Source organism: Brachypodium distachyon, chromosome 1 (genome assembly GCF_000005505.3).
Source record: "Brachypodium distachyon strain Bd21 chromosome 1, Brachypodium_distachyon_v3.0, whole genome shotgun sequence".
Taxonomy (NCBI): domain Eukaryota; kingdom Viridiplantae; phylum Streptophyta; class Magnoliopsida; order Poales; family Poaceae; genus Brachypodium; species Brachypodium distachyon.
In genome coordinates, this window is record NC_016131.3 from 72,735,015 (window position 1) to 72,749,770 (window position 14,756).

Below are 14,756 nucleotides of genomic sequence, written 5' to 3' on the forward strand. Positions count from 1 at the left end.
GCGGTATTTGGGCTAGGCTTCCGTAATTTGCCTCGGGCCTATCATGGGCTTCAGTAATTTGCCTCTGTGTGCTATTGGGTTAATCTGTGACCCAGCTATTTGACGGATTACACTTTGGGGTCCAACAAATGCAGGCCGGCTATTGGGCTTGGACACCACACGCGAGAAAAAAAGAGCGCGTCGGACACGAATATGAGTCGGAAAAAAAGGTCTCGGACGCTAGTCGCGAACTTCAGTCCGACTCGAATTTGTGCACGAGACGGCCACGCTGAGCCTAACCCAGCGTCTCCTCCTCACGAAACACACGGCTGACCGTGTGCTGAACCAGCTGCTGACGGAGATGGATGGCATGAACGCGAAGAAGACGGTCTTCATCATCGGAGCCACCAACAGGCCGGACATCATCGACTCGGCGCTGCTCCGTCCGGGCCGCCTCGACCAGCTCATCTACATCCCATTGCCGGACGAGGCCTCACGGCACCAGATCTTCAAGGCATGCCTCAGGAAGTCTCCGCTGGCCAAGAACGTCGACCTCGGCGCGCTTGCGAGGTTCACCAAGGGCTTTAGCGGTGCCGACATCACGGAGATTTGCCAGAGGGCGTGCAAGTACGCGATTAGGGAAGACATCGAGAAGGATATCGAGAGGGAGAGGCTGGGGAAGGAAGCCATGGAGGTGGACGACTCCGGAGAGGTGGCTGAGATCAAGGCGGCGCACTTCGAGGAGTCGATGAAGTACGCCAGGAGGAGCGTCAGTGATCGCGACATCACCAAGTATCGGGCCTTCGCGCAGACGCTGCAGCAGTCCAGGGGCTTCGGCACCGAGTTCCGCTTCCCTGAGCAGTCCAAACCGGCAGAAGCTGCTGCTCCCACGGCCAACGCCTCCGCCGCAGCTGATGAAAGATGATGATCTTTACAACTGAGTCGCGTGCTATGGCGGGCAATTAGTCTCCGACTTCAGTTTTTGTGTAGATGTTTGCTTTTTTGCGAGGAGATTTTTGGTTGTTTGTTAAGTGTTGGCAAGTGTACTCGTCATTAGCTTAATTCAAATAAATTTAATCAAAGAAATAAATTTGTCTTTTGTTCATCGGGTATCACCGCGTGTTTGTTTTTATTCCTTACTTCAAATAAATTTTTGTTTGCTTGTTCTGGCGAAGGACCAAGTTCGACAGCCAGCCTTTCTGAACTTGTCGATTTTGCTACAGTTCTGGACATCTCGCAGTAACAAAATCTCAGAACCTTCAGTAAGTCAGTTTGCTTTTCTCGTCAGTATAACTTCGCCGCAGAGCTCATATAGAACTAGGATCTAAGCACTTAAGTAGTACTCCAGACTGTAGCAAAATCGACAAGTAATCAGCATCTGCAGAATCAACAGTACTAACAAGCTAGAACGGAACTTGCCGGCCGTGTGTCGATGCCATTTGACATTTCAATACATCACTCTACTGCAAGGTTATCTAGGTTATTCTTGCAGTTATCCAGTGAAGCGTTTCAATTCCAAGCAGCTCAAGGATGGCAGCCCGCCAGCCCCCTTGCTAAAAAAACGCTCTACTGTAGGGGTTAATGCCAGATGCAATTTGTTGCATAAACAAAGCAAGTTACTGACGAATAATCCATTGAAATTTGATAAGAAATCACAATCTGTGACACAAGTCAAAAAGAATTTCGAGAGGTCAACCGGTTTGCAAGAGTATCTGTTCCTGGATCAGATCGACTTCTGTGGTGTCTCTCTTTTTTTTTCATTTTTGATAAGACCATGGAGGTAACTCTCTCCGGCTCGGACTTTACATTGACAAGTAAAACGACACAGGGTACATCGATAACGTACTGTCAAAGCAAAGACAGTACAGCAAAACAAAAACAAGAACTACAGGTATATCTCATACCAGAACGAGAAAATTAAAACAAACATCAGCACTTTCAGTCTTTCGGAGCATGGTGTCAGTACACTCCTCACTCCCTCCCTTCTTCAGATATATAGCAGCAGCATCAGGCTGTGGTGTCTCATTTCAAGAGTGCTCCAGAAAGGCAAAAGGTGGCCACATGTATCTGAGACACATGAACAGAAAGCAGACAAAAGAGCAACTTGTTTCAAGTTTTATGATTACTCAAATCATCACCGTAAGCCAGTATTGAAATCAATGGCGTCTAAATGATGCGTAGTAGTAAAGGGGAGAAAAGGACACACTCCCAGCAGAAATATGAATAAGATAACAATTACTGAGCTGAGCATGCTGACCATCTTCTTGCAGTGAACATACAGGAATACAGCACACGATTTATGATCAAGAAGAAACACATCGATAACTATCAAGAATATTTTGCACTGGAAATTGAACCACTAATTCAGAGCTGTAAACCATTACATTAGATATCTCAACTCTACAGCACCTCACTGCCTTAAAGGAGTGCCCTTTCTACTCTGCTAAGACAGGCTACAAAAGAAGTTTGTCAACTACTAACATATTTGTAATTTGGGGATCTAAGAGCACAAGCTATTGACAATTGCCATGTCCTGAGTAACAAAAAGGTATCAAGAATCCAGTTCTGTGGACACTGCTGAGAAGCTCCAATCAATTTTCGGTAGCAGGATTAGCTACAAAGTTGTTGTAGTAAGAAGTTTCACTTGGATTAAGACTGCTCTGGGAACTCAGTATGAGCAACGCTTGAGTTTTTTTGCATAATAACATTATCTCCAGATTGGCGATTCGGCATAAGCCCATTTGCAGGCCTCATTTGTGGTGTTGCTGGAACAGAACTGCGATGCGGTTCAATCCCCTGGCTTGCCTTTACTGGAGCAATCAGCTGGCTGGGATGCAAATATTGAGTGCTTGCAGACTCTCGACCATGTGCATCGTTGATATTGTAATCAGATACACCCAACTGAGACGCCAGATTATCAAGTGTAACCTGCCAAGCATTTTGGATGGCTTGAGAGTTCTGCACGCATTTTGCTCCCTGAGTTGTTGGTGCTGATGATTGAAAAGTCTGTAGTCCAGTACCAGCCGCTCTATTGGGATCAACCTGAAGATGCGATGATGGCCGAACATGTAATCCCGGAGATATCAACACCGGCGCACCAAGAAAACGCTGAGAGGGGCGCCACTGAGTAATGTTACTTCCTGGTGCCACCGGTGTTGTCTGAAATACACGCGAGGATGCTGGAGGCAATGTGGCATCGTTAGGGAGAGCACGGTTCGAATTGTAACCATTTGAGGGCATAAGAACTGTAGGAGCAGCCCCAGATGTTTTGAGTCTCTTACCAGAGATTTGAGGGCCACGAGCTGATGCTTTTGGCAGACGGACGACTCGCCCCACATTCTGTGCAGCTCTAATAGACGAATGCATCTGTTGATTTTGGCTGACATTACTTGCAACAGGAACTCTTCCCACAAAAGGTTGGTTTACTGGCCCTGATGCTTTTGGCTGATTGACAACTTGCCCCAGATTCTGTGCAGCTCTAATGGAGGGACGCATCTGTTGATTTTTGCTGACATTACTTGTTGCAGGAACTCTTTGCACAGAAGGTTGGTTGACAGTCTTTCCCAAAGGTGGAAATAGCTGTGGACCTGATACTTGATGCCCTGTATACTGCTCTGAGGATGGTGCTGTCAAGGGTGAGCGAACAAATTTCTTGGTACTTCCACGCTGAGATGGTGGCAGGCTCTTGCGCTTTAGTGATTGCCTCAGTTTCTTCCACTTTTCATCCTTATCCGTAGCGTGACAATGATCAGTAGACAAGGTACCTTTACCCCATCTGGGGCATGGAGCAGGAGAATCGCAAACATAACAGTGGCACTGCATTAAGAAGAAATGAGCAAAATATGGTAATGCATCCATGTTGGAACAATTGATATTGAATACATGCTAGCATAAACAAAAATGCATAATAAAATACTGTTCCAGAATTTGATCAGAGAAGGGGTTAACTAACCATAGTGCAATAGCTTGCATGAGAACCAGTTTTGAACGGGAATCCAGCACATAGATGGCGTGGATGAGGGAAATCCCTGCATGCTACCTGAAAAACAAAAGAGAATTGTAAGACCACATATACTTCTTCTTTTTTTCAGTTTGGAGCTTTGAGATGGCTCCTGGATGCATAGGCACAACAATTAATGTGGCTCCACATGCAATCAGGGTGGGGCACCTTCATTTCATTGAAAAAGCACTAGTTTCTTCCACCAGCATCTATTATATGTATACGATACCAATATCCAGTATAACTAAAGTCACCATCAAAGTACAATATTATCCAGTTAGAGCCTACCAAATTGTATTTTGCAATAGCAGTGCATGGGGAAGTCAGTCTTATGAAAGGCCATCCACGATATTCAGATTGACGATGGCAATAAAACCACTGAAATATGAGTACATTGCCTACCTTCCCCCAAGGGCTCTTAGGTGGTTGGTTGACGCACAAAATTAAATAAAATAGCACAGGAAATTAACGACCAAGTCATGCAGGAGAGATAGTTATTACCAAATCAGCCATGAAAAAGTTAATTCGACAAGAGCAATCAAATACATGTATGCTATTGGCTTAGCACCTAATTTCCTAGATAAAAAATATACAAGTGAGACTAAAATTTGCACAGATTAGCCTACAAATTATTTCCCAAAACGTAAATAGGGCCCATCCTTGCTGATAGCTGGTCAATGTACAAAATAATCATGGTACAAACATATATGAACTGACAAAACAATATTTAACAATGACAACGACAATGTATGACTCGAAATGAAACGACAACCATCCTCGTTGATAGCTGGTCAATGTACAAAACAATAATGGTATACACATATATGTGAACTCATAAAACAATACTCCATGTAGCAACCATTTTTCTAAAAAAAAATGTAACAATGAAGATGAGAATGTATGACTCGAATTATGACGCGACAACCATCCTTGCTGACAGATGGTCAATGTACAAAACAATGATGGCACACACATATATGAACTGTCAAAACAATATGTAGCAACCATTTTCTAAAAAACGTATGTAACAATGACAACGTATAAACAATATGTAGCAACCATTTTCTAAATTTTTTTGTAACAATGACGACGTATATGAACTGGCAAACAATATGTAGCAACCATTTTCTAAAAAAAATATGTAACAATGATGACGTATATGAATATGTAGCAACCACTTTCTGCAAAAACCTATGTAACAATGAAGACTTATATGAACTGGCAAAATATGTAGCAACCATTTTCTGTAAAAAAAATGTAACAAAATACATAGCAGGTCAATGTACAAAATAATGAAGAATCATACATGAACCGACAAAACAAATACGTAGCGATGGATGACGACAATGTATGACTTGAACTGCAACGTGACAACATAAATGATGTGAGCAAAAAAGGCAATACCTCTCCTTTCTCCGCGACAATCTGCAATTCTTCTTCTAAGCCATCCTTCCCAAGTCTCTTCTCATTGGCAACAGCAGCGGCCTTAAAAGGGTCACCATCAAGCATTACACAATCATCATCCTCATCACCACCACCTGGAGCAGCATCGCAAGCACTCTTTTTTTCACCTTCCAGAGTTGCCAACAGTTCCTGTATGAGCGCAGAATCATCCAAACCCTCCCCAGATCCCTTGTAGTCATCAAACAGAAGATTCGAGGCCCACTCAATGGCCTCGGCAGGTGACTTGACAGCAACAGGACTCTCCTTCCCCTCGTCGGAGGTGATCTCAGCAGCACCCCGAACGGCCCTCGCCATCCACCCCAAACCAAACTGGACTTCGTACTCGCAAAAGCCCCAAGAAAACCCCACGACGCCGGCCAATAATAAACCCTGCCGAAAAACCACACCAGCCGATCACCGGGGAGACAGAAGATGCGTGTCACCTTGAAAGAGGGTTTCTCTGGGAACCCGTCGTGGAGGGCGCCACGCCGATCAAAACGCAATCTCTGTTCCGGACAGAGGGGGATTGCAAATTTGCAACCCCCACTGAAAAGCCAGGGTTTTGCAGCAGGGGAAGAAGAAGAAGAAACGGCGGCGGCCGGCCGGAAGGAGCAATGCACCTGGAAAAAAAAAACAAGATGGAAGATAAATTAAACACACAATTTCATATGAAAAAGATTTCTGCAACTCAGTTCTTGATCAAAGAAACAACGGCAAGAAACACGGCAGATGAAAAAAGAACTACAGGATACAAGTAAAACGGCAGGGCCGGAGGAGGGGGGTTTGTTTACCTGCCCTTCTCGTGGCCGCCGGACTATTTTCCTTGTCGGCGGCGGCGTACGCGAGGAGGAGACGTACGGTGACGGCAGAAAGAGAGAGAGGGGCAGAAAGAAGGGCCAAAATAGGAGAAGCAACTGCTGCAGAGGCCCCCGGCGGCCCCGGGTCCTCCTTGCTCCTATCGCTTTCGGGTTTGCACCTACGCGCACACGAACTGGATGGAATTGGAACCGGGACTCGGAGACGGCCGGAGGAGCGGTCCCTTGCGTTGCGTCGCGCCGTGGGCCAACCCCCTTTGGCTTTGGCTTATGTGAGGGGGCTCCTTTCTTTTCATTCGCCTTTTATTTAGCGCCCCTCCTCTGCTTCTGGCCTCTGGGTGCGCCGGGGCGGGGAAGGAAGGAGGAGGAGAAGGCTGCGGGGGGTGGTGGATGTGGATACCGTGCGTGGGACGCGAGCGGGCCGGCGGAGTGGGATACGGCTGGATGGACGGGCGAATTGGCAGCGAGACTGCGAGAGGAGCGGCGCTACTTTTCCGTGGGTACGTGCTTGCTTGCGTGGGGAAGCAAACAAGGACTGGACGTGGACGCCGAACGGTAGGAAAGTGTACCGGTATTAAAAAAAAAATTTGACGGCAGGAAAGTGTACCGGTTCCTTCCTTTGTTACATTTTCTTCCCCCTTTCCTACTTGTCTCTATATCTATTTCAAGGAGAGATGACAGTTTATTTTTTGTTTTGAAACAAGAAGGGATGACAGTTGGAGAGCTGTTAAGATGGAAGAGAGAGATGCGAGTTGGAGATGTGGTCTTCACGCTTCCTCTTCTCTGCCTCTTACTAGAAAAAAATAAGCGTGTTACAACCCTAGTTTTGAAAACCGGACCGGTGATCGAACCGGCGAGGCTCTCGGTTCCGGTTTTTCCGGTTGAACCGGTCTGGTTTTTAGATATAAAATAATATATCTTTAATATAAAAAAAGAAAAAGAAAAAGAAAAAAGTCGGACCGATGGATGCGAGCATGCGGCGTCGTGGTGAACTGGCCTACAAGCGATGCATGGCCACGTGGGCTCCTCAGACGCTAGGCTGCTAAAACATAGCCCAAGTGCAAATAAAAGTCCACCATAACAGGCCCAACGGTGTATATTTAGGTTAAAAAAATAGTTTTTCTTCCCAAACAAATAACCATGCGCTGTCCGACTGGCTAGGTCGCGAGTTCAATTCCCATCGCGCGCAATACATTAGCTTGGTGTTGCGAACCGGAATTGAACCGGGCGGTTCGAGCCAAACCCTCCGGTTCACCGGTTTTCGCTGAAACCGCCCGGTTCACCCGGTTTTCCCCGGTCCGGTGTCCCGTCCAATCCAGTGCGCTAAACAGACCGCAGAGGGCTCCGGTTCCGGTTTTTTCCGGTCGGACCGCCGGTCCGGTCCGGTTTTCAAAACTAGGGTTACAACTAAGGTGGTGGAACTTCCCAAAGGTGTGTGTACTTAGGAGGAGCCTGGGTGGTTCTTTGCGCTCAAATTTCGACAACCCATTATTTGCAGAATAAGAAAACATAAACAAAAAACTCAATGGCGGCGTTGACTCCCACACGGCCTCTCGACAGCACATGGATCCGGGCCTTCCTAGTGGTCAGGGCTCCTCTCCTTCACGAGCAACAACGGCGAGCATCTTGGCGGCATTGATCCGAGCCATGGCGAGGTCCTCGCGGCGCGGATCCTGCCTCGTCCACCGGAGGTGTGTGGCGGTTGCACGAGAAGAAGGTGGTGCTGTGCCGTGAGGAGAGGCAGGGACAACAACGAGAGAAGAGGAGGGAGGGCGGCGGCGACGCGAGGAGAGGAGAGGGCGATAGGGGGCGACGTGTCGGGGGCTGAGGAAATGAGAGAGTGAGAAAGAAAATAAGGGGTAGTTGGCAGATAAGTGGAGGCAACATCGAGGCGATCCATTATCTGCGGAATAAAAAACAAAAACTCACCCGCGGCGTTGACTCCCACGCAGCCTCCCAGCGGCACGCGGGGACGGGGGAGACGGTTGGCATGTGGATCCTTGCCTTTTTAGTGGTCGGGGCTCCTTTCCTTCACGCGCGACGGCTGATCAACGATGGCGAGCACCCCGATAGCAGATCAACAAGGCGAGCTCGTGGCGGGGCAGATCCGAGCCTAGGGAGGCCCCCGTGGCATGGATACTGCCTCCTCCACCGTAGAACGCGTCCCTGCACATGCAGAAGGGTGGGGCGGTTGCACGAGAAAAAGGCGTCGCGGCACCATGAGGAGAGGCAAGGGCGACGAGCAAGAAGAGGAGAGAGGTGGTGGCGATGTGAGAAAAGGAGAGAGGGTGGCGGCGGCGCGAGAGGAGAGGAGAGGGGCAGAGGGCGACAAGGGGCGGCGTATTGGGGTAGAGGAAATAAGATAGTGAGAAAGAGAGGGAGGGGTGCGCTGACGCTCTGTGGACGAGCCGTTAACTTTGCCAGTTGTAGTTCTTAAACATGAGTTGTATCAAGCCTGTTCGAACATGAGTTGTATTGGCGTGTCCTAATCGAGCTGGCATGGAGAGAGCTAGCGCGGGACAGCAGGAGCCGTCCAAACCTAATGAAGACAAAATTATTGTACGGGTAAGCTAGCTCAGAGTGTAATTCCCATTTTGCATCTCTTCAAAATATTTTCTAGTTGGTTCAAAAGCGAGAGATGCCAATTGGGGAAGTGGCAGACACGCTTCCTTTCTATACCGTCTTTTGGCAAGTTTTTACAACGGACAAGTCCACCGTCCACAAATAAGATGTGCAACGAAAACGTAGAGGTACACTGGCCCATGCCTACACACAAACCAGCGAACAGTTGAGTCATTAGCTACCCAATCAAGATCTAACCAAAAAATGTTACGTCCACACGGGCTCATTCACACCGAATATGTGCGATGCATTTTTCCACCTTACAAAAGTTACTAGCTAGGAAAGAAGTGCACGAAAATTGTGGTATGTAAAAAAATCCTTGCAAAAGTTGTTGAAAAACACTAGTATATACGTTTGATGTGAGAAAGACAAATGGCTCAATAGCATTATGTTCGCTGTTTAATGCACACTAGTTTTTGTTTACAAAATGACAGATGATCGTGCACCAGATTTGTAAAAAGATGTGTCAAAACATTTCTTATGGAATGATACTCGTGCATGATTTATTTCACCGTTCCATATCTTTCCAACAGGGAGAAACACATCTCCAATGAATTGACCAAGTCTTCCCCGAGACTTCGGAGTGACGTTACGAACTTGCGGGGGCAAGGCAAGCATTGACGTGGAAGATGACAAGGTGGACACCGGCGTCAAGGTCCACAACGAACGCTGCCGGCTAAGCGGCAGCGCGTGAGTAACGGAGAAGGAGGCTCTGCTCCCGGTGGAGGGAACGATGATGCGTGGCTGACGTTGAGCCTGGGCCTGCTCCCTCACCAGCTGCCAGTGCCCCATCAGCCCATGGAACATGCGACCAAGCAGGAACCAATGGTGCCGGTTGCAAAGGATGGCGCCCATTATGGGGGCGATGCTGGAGATGATGAGAGGGAGGAGGTGGAGCGGCATGCAACACAGTTCGTGCCCTCGGTCTTCATGGCCGTCTGGGCCGCTGCCGCCGTTCGCCTCTAGAGTCTAGAGCTCCATACATTAAGTTGGATTCCATATGCCCATGTGAACATGCCATAGCGAATATCAATTGGTCGCGCACGTGCACGGCCGCATAGGAGGTTTCTCCAAATGTTACACCCACTCGAGTGCATTCATAGCATGGATGTAGTGGATTGATTTGGGTGTTATATGTGTTTGTGCTTCTGTTAAAATTATTAACAAGTAAATTGTGCCGACATATTACATACCATGTGAACATGGCATAGCGAATAGCAATTGTTCGCACGGCGTGCACAGCCACATGTGGTTTTTCGGAGAAATTAGCAAAATTTGTGGCTCTGTGAGAAGAAAGCCTCAAAAACCGTGGTTCTATGAACGGCCCATTATTTGCAAAAATAAACTCACGGGCGGCTTTCACTCCCACACGGCCTCCCGGCGGCACGTGGATCCAGGCCTTACTAGGGGTCAGGGCCCCTCTCCTTCATGCGATGTGGTAGATCAACATGGGGCAACGTGTCTCCGGGGCAAAGGAAGTGAGAGATTGAGAAAGAAAACGAGCCGCCGCCGGCAAAGTGGCCGCGTGTGAGTAACGGAGGAGGAGGGTCTGCTATCGGTGGTGGGAACGATGATGCGTGGCTGACGTTGAGCCTGGGCCTGTTCCCTCAACAGCCGCCCGTGCCCCATCAGCCATGGAACATGTGCCCAAGCAAGAACCAATGGTGCCGGTTGCAAAGGATGGCGCCCATTATGGCGGCGATGCTGGAGATGATGAGGGAGGAGGTGGAGCGGCATGCAGCACAGTTCGCTTCCTCACTCTTCAATGGCTGTCTGGGCCAACGCCGCCGGTTGCATCTAGAGTCTAGAGCTCCATCCATTAAGTTGGATTCCATATGCGTGCCCTAGTTAATAGTTTTCTATCGTTCTTTATGTATGTTTGTGTGGTTTTCAGATCATCACCGCTCCATATGGGAGAGAACTGTCGTTGAATAATTGTTACCATGGATGTTCATTGTGGCCTGAATAAGCAAGGATGTAGTGGATTGATTCATGTGTTATATGTGTTTGTGCTTATGTTAAAATTATTTAATTGCGCTGACAAATTAGATACCATGTCAACGTGCATAGCGAATATCAATTGGTCCCGCGCGTGCACGGCCACATAAGAGGTTTCTCCAAATGTTACACCCACTCGAGTGCATTCGTAGCATGGATATAGTGGATTGATTTGTGTGTTATATGTGTTTGTCCCAAAAATGGGCTTCCGAATATATATTTTGCCTTTTTTTGGTTTGATTTTCATTTTAAATCTCTGATTTCTTTTATCAACTTTTGGTTTCTCTCAACTTATCTTTTAAAATATTGAAATAAAAAATAAACACGCAGAGGAGACTCACCCCCCGACCCCGGTGGATTTATTTTAAATCTCTGATTTTTTTCTTTTATCAACTTAACGTGTCCTGCGGTTATTTTTGGAAGGTGGAATTTACAAAACATGTGTGTACTTGGTGGAGCTACACACGGGAGGTTTCGGTGATCGAATTTTGACGGTGCATTATTTGCAAAATAAGAAAAGAGTTGACTCACTGGCGGCGTAGAGAGGGACCGGGTGGTTCTTCCCGGAACCGTTGTGGCTCCCGTGGCTGCTGGATCTTGGACACCGCCGGGTAAGGGTGGTACTGCACGATCATCTTCTTCGGTGGGAGCATATCAGGCAGGACACGGCCAAGGTCCTCACCGGACGCGTCGCCGCAATCCTCACCGGATTCGTCGCCGCAGATGGGCAGTGTCGTCGGCACGGGCACAAGGTGTTCGACAAAATGATCATTTCTAGCGAGCCGGTTAGGGAGTAGAGGACCAGCACAGTGGTTGCGTGGCCGAAGCCTGGCCGTGGCCAGGGGTGAAGGCAGAAAATAAGTATAAGGAGGGCCAGAGAAGAAAATAAGTATAAGGAGGACCAGAGAAGAAAATAAGTATAAGAAGGTCCAGAGTATAAGGTGGTGGTAACGATGATGCGTGGCTTACGTTGAGCCTGGCCCTGCTCCCTCAGCAGCTGCCCGTGCCCCATCAGCCCATGTAACATAAGACCAAGCAAGAACCATGTTGGAGATGATAAGGGAGGAGGTGGAGCGGCATGCAGCACAGTTCGCGTCCTCAGTCTTCATGGCCGTCTGGGCCGACGTCGCCGGTCGCCTCTAGAGTTGGGATGGTAATGGGGACCGTTTACCCGATCCCCGACGGGGTTTTCCTCTATTAGGAGACGGGTATGATACATATTTACTCTCCATGGGGATCATCATGTTTGGAATGACCTCCCAACGGGGAGAGCGGGGCGGGGGATGTTCCCGTAGTCCCCAGACCCGAACCCCACGGGGACCCGGTTACCATACATAGCATGTCTCATATTTGGTAAAATCGTGCAAAATTCCACTAATGATGTGACCTGTCATCGTATTAATTCCACTAATCAAATGACCTGCCATGTAATTTTGGCAATATATATATTTATCACCGGTCATATCTTAATTTTTACACCGTCACCATCGTGGTTTAGTAATCTCATGTTTGTATATTTAAGTTGCTTACTGGGGGTGTGGGGAACCCGTGGTTCTAGTGTACCCGATGGGTGGTGGGGATGGAGAGAACATTGATCCCCGAAGCGTCGGGACAAATAGTCCGTCTAAAGTGGACGACTGCTATAGAGCCTTTGCGCAAAAATGTTTCCGTGTGGAAACGCGTTCGCGGATTAGCCATTAACTTTGCCAAATGTAGTTCTTGAACATGAGTTGTATCAAGCCTATCAGAACATGCATGGGTTGTATCGGCGTGTCCTAATCGTAATCGAGCAGGCATGGAGAGAGTGCATAACAGCGGGAGGTACCCAAACCTAATCAAGGCATTGATATTGTACGGGTAAGCAACCTCAGAGTGTAATTCACATTTCTCATCTCTTCAAAATTTTCTCTACTTGGTTCAAACGTGAGATATGCCAATTGGGGAAGTGACGGGCACACTTCCTTTCTCTACCTCCTCTTGGTAAGTTATTACAAGGGACAAGTCCACCTTCCACAATAACATGAGAAACGAAAACGTACAGGTACTTCGGGCCATGCGTCATTAGCTACCCAATCAATGATCTAACCAAAAAATGTTACATCCACACGAATGCATTCACACCGAATATGTGTGATACATTTTTGCACCTCAAAAAGTTGCTAGGAAAGAAGTACACTAAAATTGTGGTATGTCCATAAAAATATCCTTGCAAAAAATGTTAAAAAAACATGAGTATATACGTTTTTGTGAGAAAAACAAATGTCTCAATAGCGTTATGTTCGCTGTTTAAGTTGCACTAGTTTTTGTTTACAGAACGACAGATGATCATGTTATGCACCAGATTTGTAAGATGTGTTAAAAAACAATTGTTATGGAAAGATACCCGTGCCTGATTTGTTTTAACATTTATATCTTAGTTTCCAAGTGAAGAAACACATTGACGATGAACTGACCTCATCTTCCTAAGACTTCTGAGTGAAGCTACCAACTGGAGGGAGGGCAAGGCAGGCATTGACGTGGAAGATGACGAGGTGGATGCCCGCATCAAGGTCCACGACAAGCCACCGCTGGCCAAGTGGCAGCCCATGAGTAACGGAGGAGGAGGGTCTGCTGCCGGTGGTGGGAACAATGATGTTTGCCTGACGTTGAGCCTGGGCCTGCCCCCGTAGCAGCGCTCGTGCCCAAGCAGCCCATGGAATGGGTGAGCAAGCAGGAATCAATGGTGCCAATCGCAACGGAGGCGCCCATCATGGCGGCAATGCGGGAGATGGTGAGGGAGGAGGCGGAATGGCAGGCAGCACAGCTCGCGTCCTCAGTCTTCATGGCCGCCGGTCGCCTCTAGAGTCTAGACCTCCAACCATTAAGGTGGATTCCATATGCGTGCCCTAGTTAATAATTTCCTATCGTTCATTTCTTTCGATTTGTGTGGTTTTCAGATCATCCCGACTCCTTATAGGATAGAACTGTCGTTGAATAATTGTTAATTCTGCATCACACCGTGACCTGAATAAGCATGAACGTTGTGGATTGATTTGTGTGTTATATGCGTCTGTGCTTCTCTTAAAAATTATTTACAAGTGAATTGGGCCGACAGTTTAGATACCATGTGAAAATGGCATAGCGAATAGCAATCGTGGTATGCACCACCACATAGGAAGTTTCTTGAAATGTTAAACCCACTTGAGTGAATTCATCACTAATATGTGCAATATGCCTTTCACATTTCGAAAAAGTTACGAGACTTGTATACGAGGTATCTTTGCAAAAGTATTTGCTACAATGAGGATTCATTTTATGGCGCTGGAGTTAACTCGACGAGAAAGTTACGAGAGAACATCTTTGGCGGTGCGGTGTCAGGATAAAAGATGGCGGTCGATTCGGACAACCCAAAAACAGGCTCCCAATTTTTTGTTTGGTTTGATTTTATTTTTCAATCTCTGATTTTTTTCTTTTTGGTTTTCTCATCTTATCTTTTTAAAATTTGAAATTAAAAAGAAACACACAAGGGAGATTCACCTCCTGACCCCGGCGGCGCATCAATCTGCAGTGCCTTCCTGCCGCCTGCAAAGAAGCATAGTCGCGTGGGGAGGAACCTCCTTGGTCAGGGTCCGCCGGATCTAAGGCCGGCACGACCACGGAGGAGGTTTCTCGAAATGTTACACCCACTTGAGTGCATTCATCAGTAGTATGTGTTATATGCTTTTCCCACTTAAAAAAGTTGTGTTATATTAGATAAAAGGCACATAAATTATGGTATATAAGGTATATTCGCACAAGTTGTTCTAACAACGAAGATTTTTTTTATGGCACTCGAGTTAAATGGTGGAAGAAGTTACTAGAGAAGCTATTTGACATTTGGCATAGAGCCGCTAGGAAAAAAGATGGGTGGATTCCGACCG

At 47.2% G+C, this 14,756-nt stretch overlaps 1 protein-coding gene and 1 pseudogene across 2 annotated transcripts; one reads left to right on the top strand and one right to left on the bottom strand.

Moving 5' to 3' along the window:
- The first annotated feature begins 312 nt into the window (after positions 1-312).
- On the top strand, positions 313-904 carry LOC104581882 (annotated as a pseudogene).
- A 1,375-nt stretch (positions 905-2,279) lies between these two features.
- On the bottom strand, positions 2,280-6,694 carry LOC104581883. Of its 2 annotated transcripts, XM_014901508.2 has the most exons (5): positions 6,214-6,694; positions 5,384-6,042; positions 3,932-4,018; positions 3,261-3,795; positions 2,280-3,158 (listed from the first exon to the last, which is right to left on the bottom strand). In XM_014901508.2, the coding sequence occupies exons 2-5, from the start codon at positions 5,735-5,737 to the stop codon at positions 2,629-2,631; spliced, it is 1,506 nt and encodes a 501-aa protein (XP_014756994.1). In that variant the 5' UTR covers positions 5,738-6,042; positions 6,214-6,694; the 3' UTR covers positions 2,280-2,628. The 2 variants fall into 2 exon arrangements, with proteins under 2 accessions (XP_014756994.1, XP_010229233.1); XM_010230931.3 differs by having other exon boundaries at positions 2,280-3,795; positions 6,214-6,693.
- Positions 6,695-14,756: the final 8,062 nt, after the last annotated feature.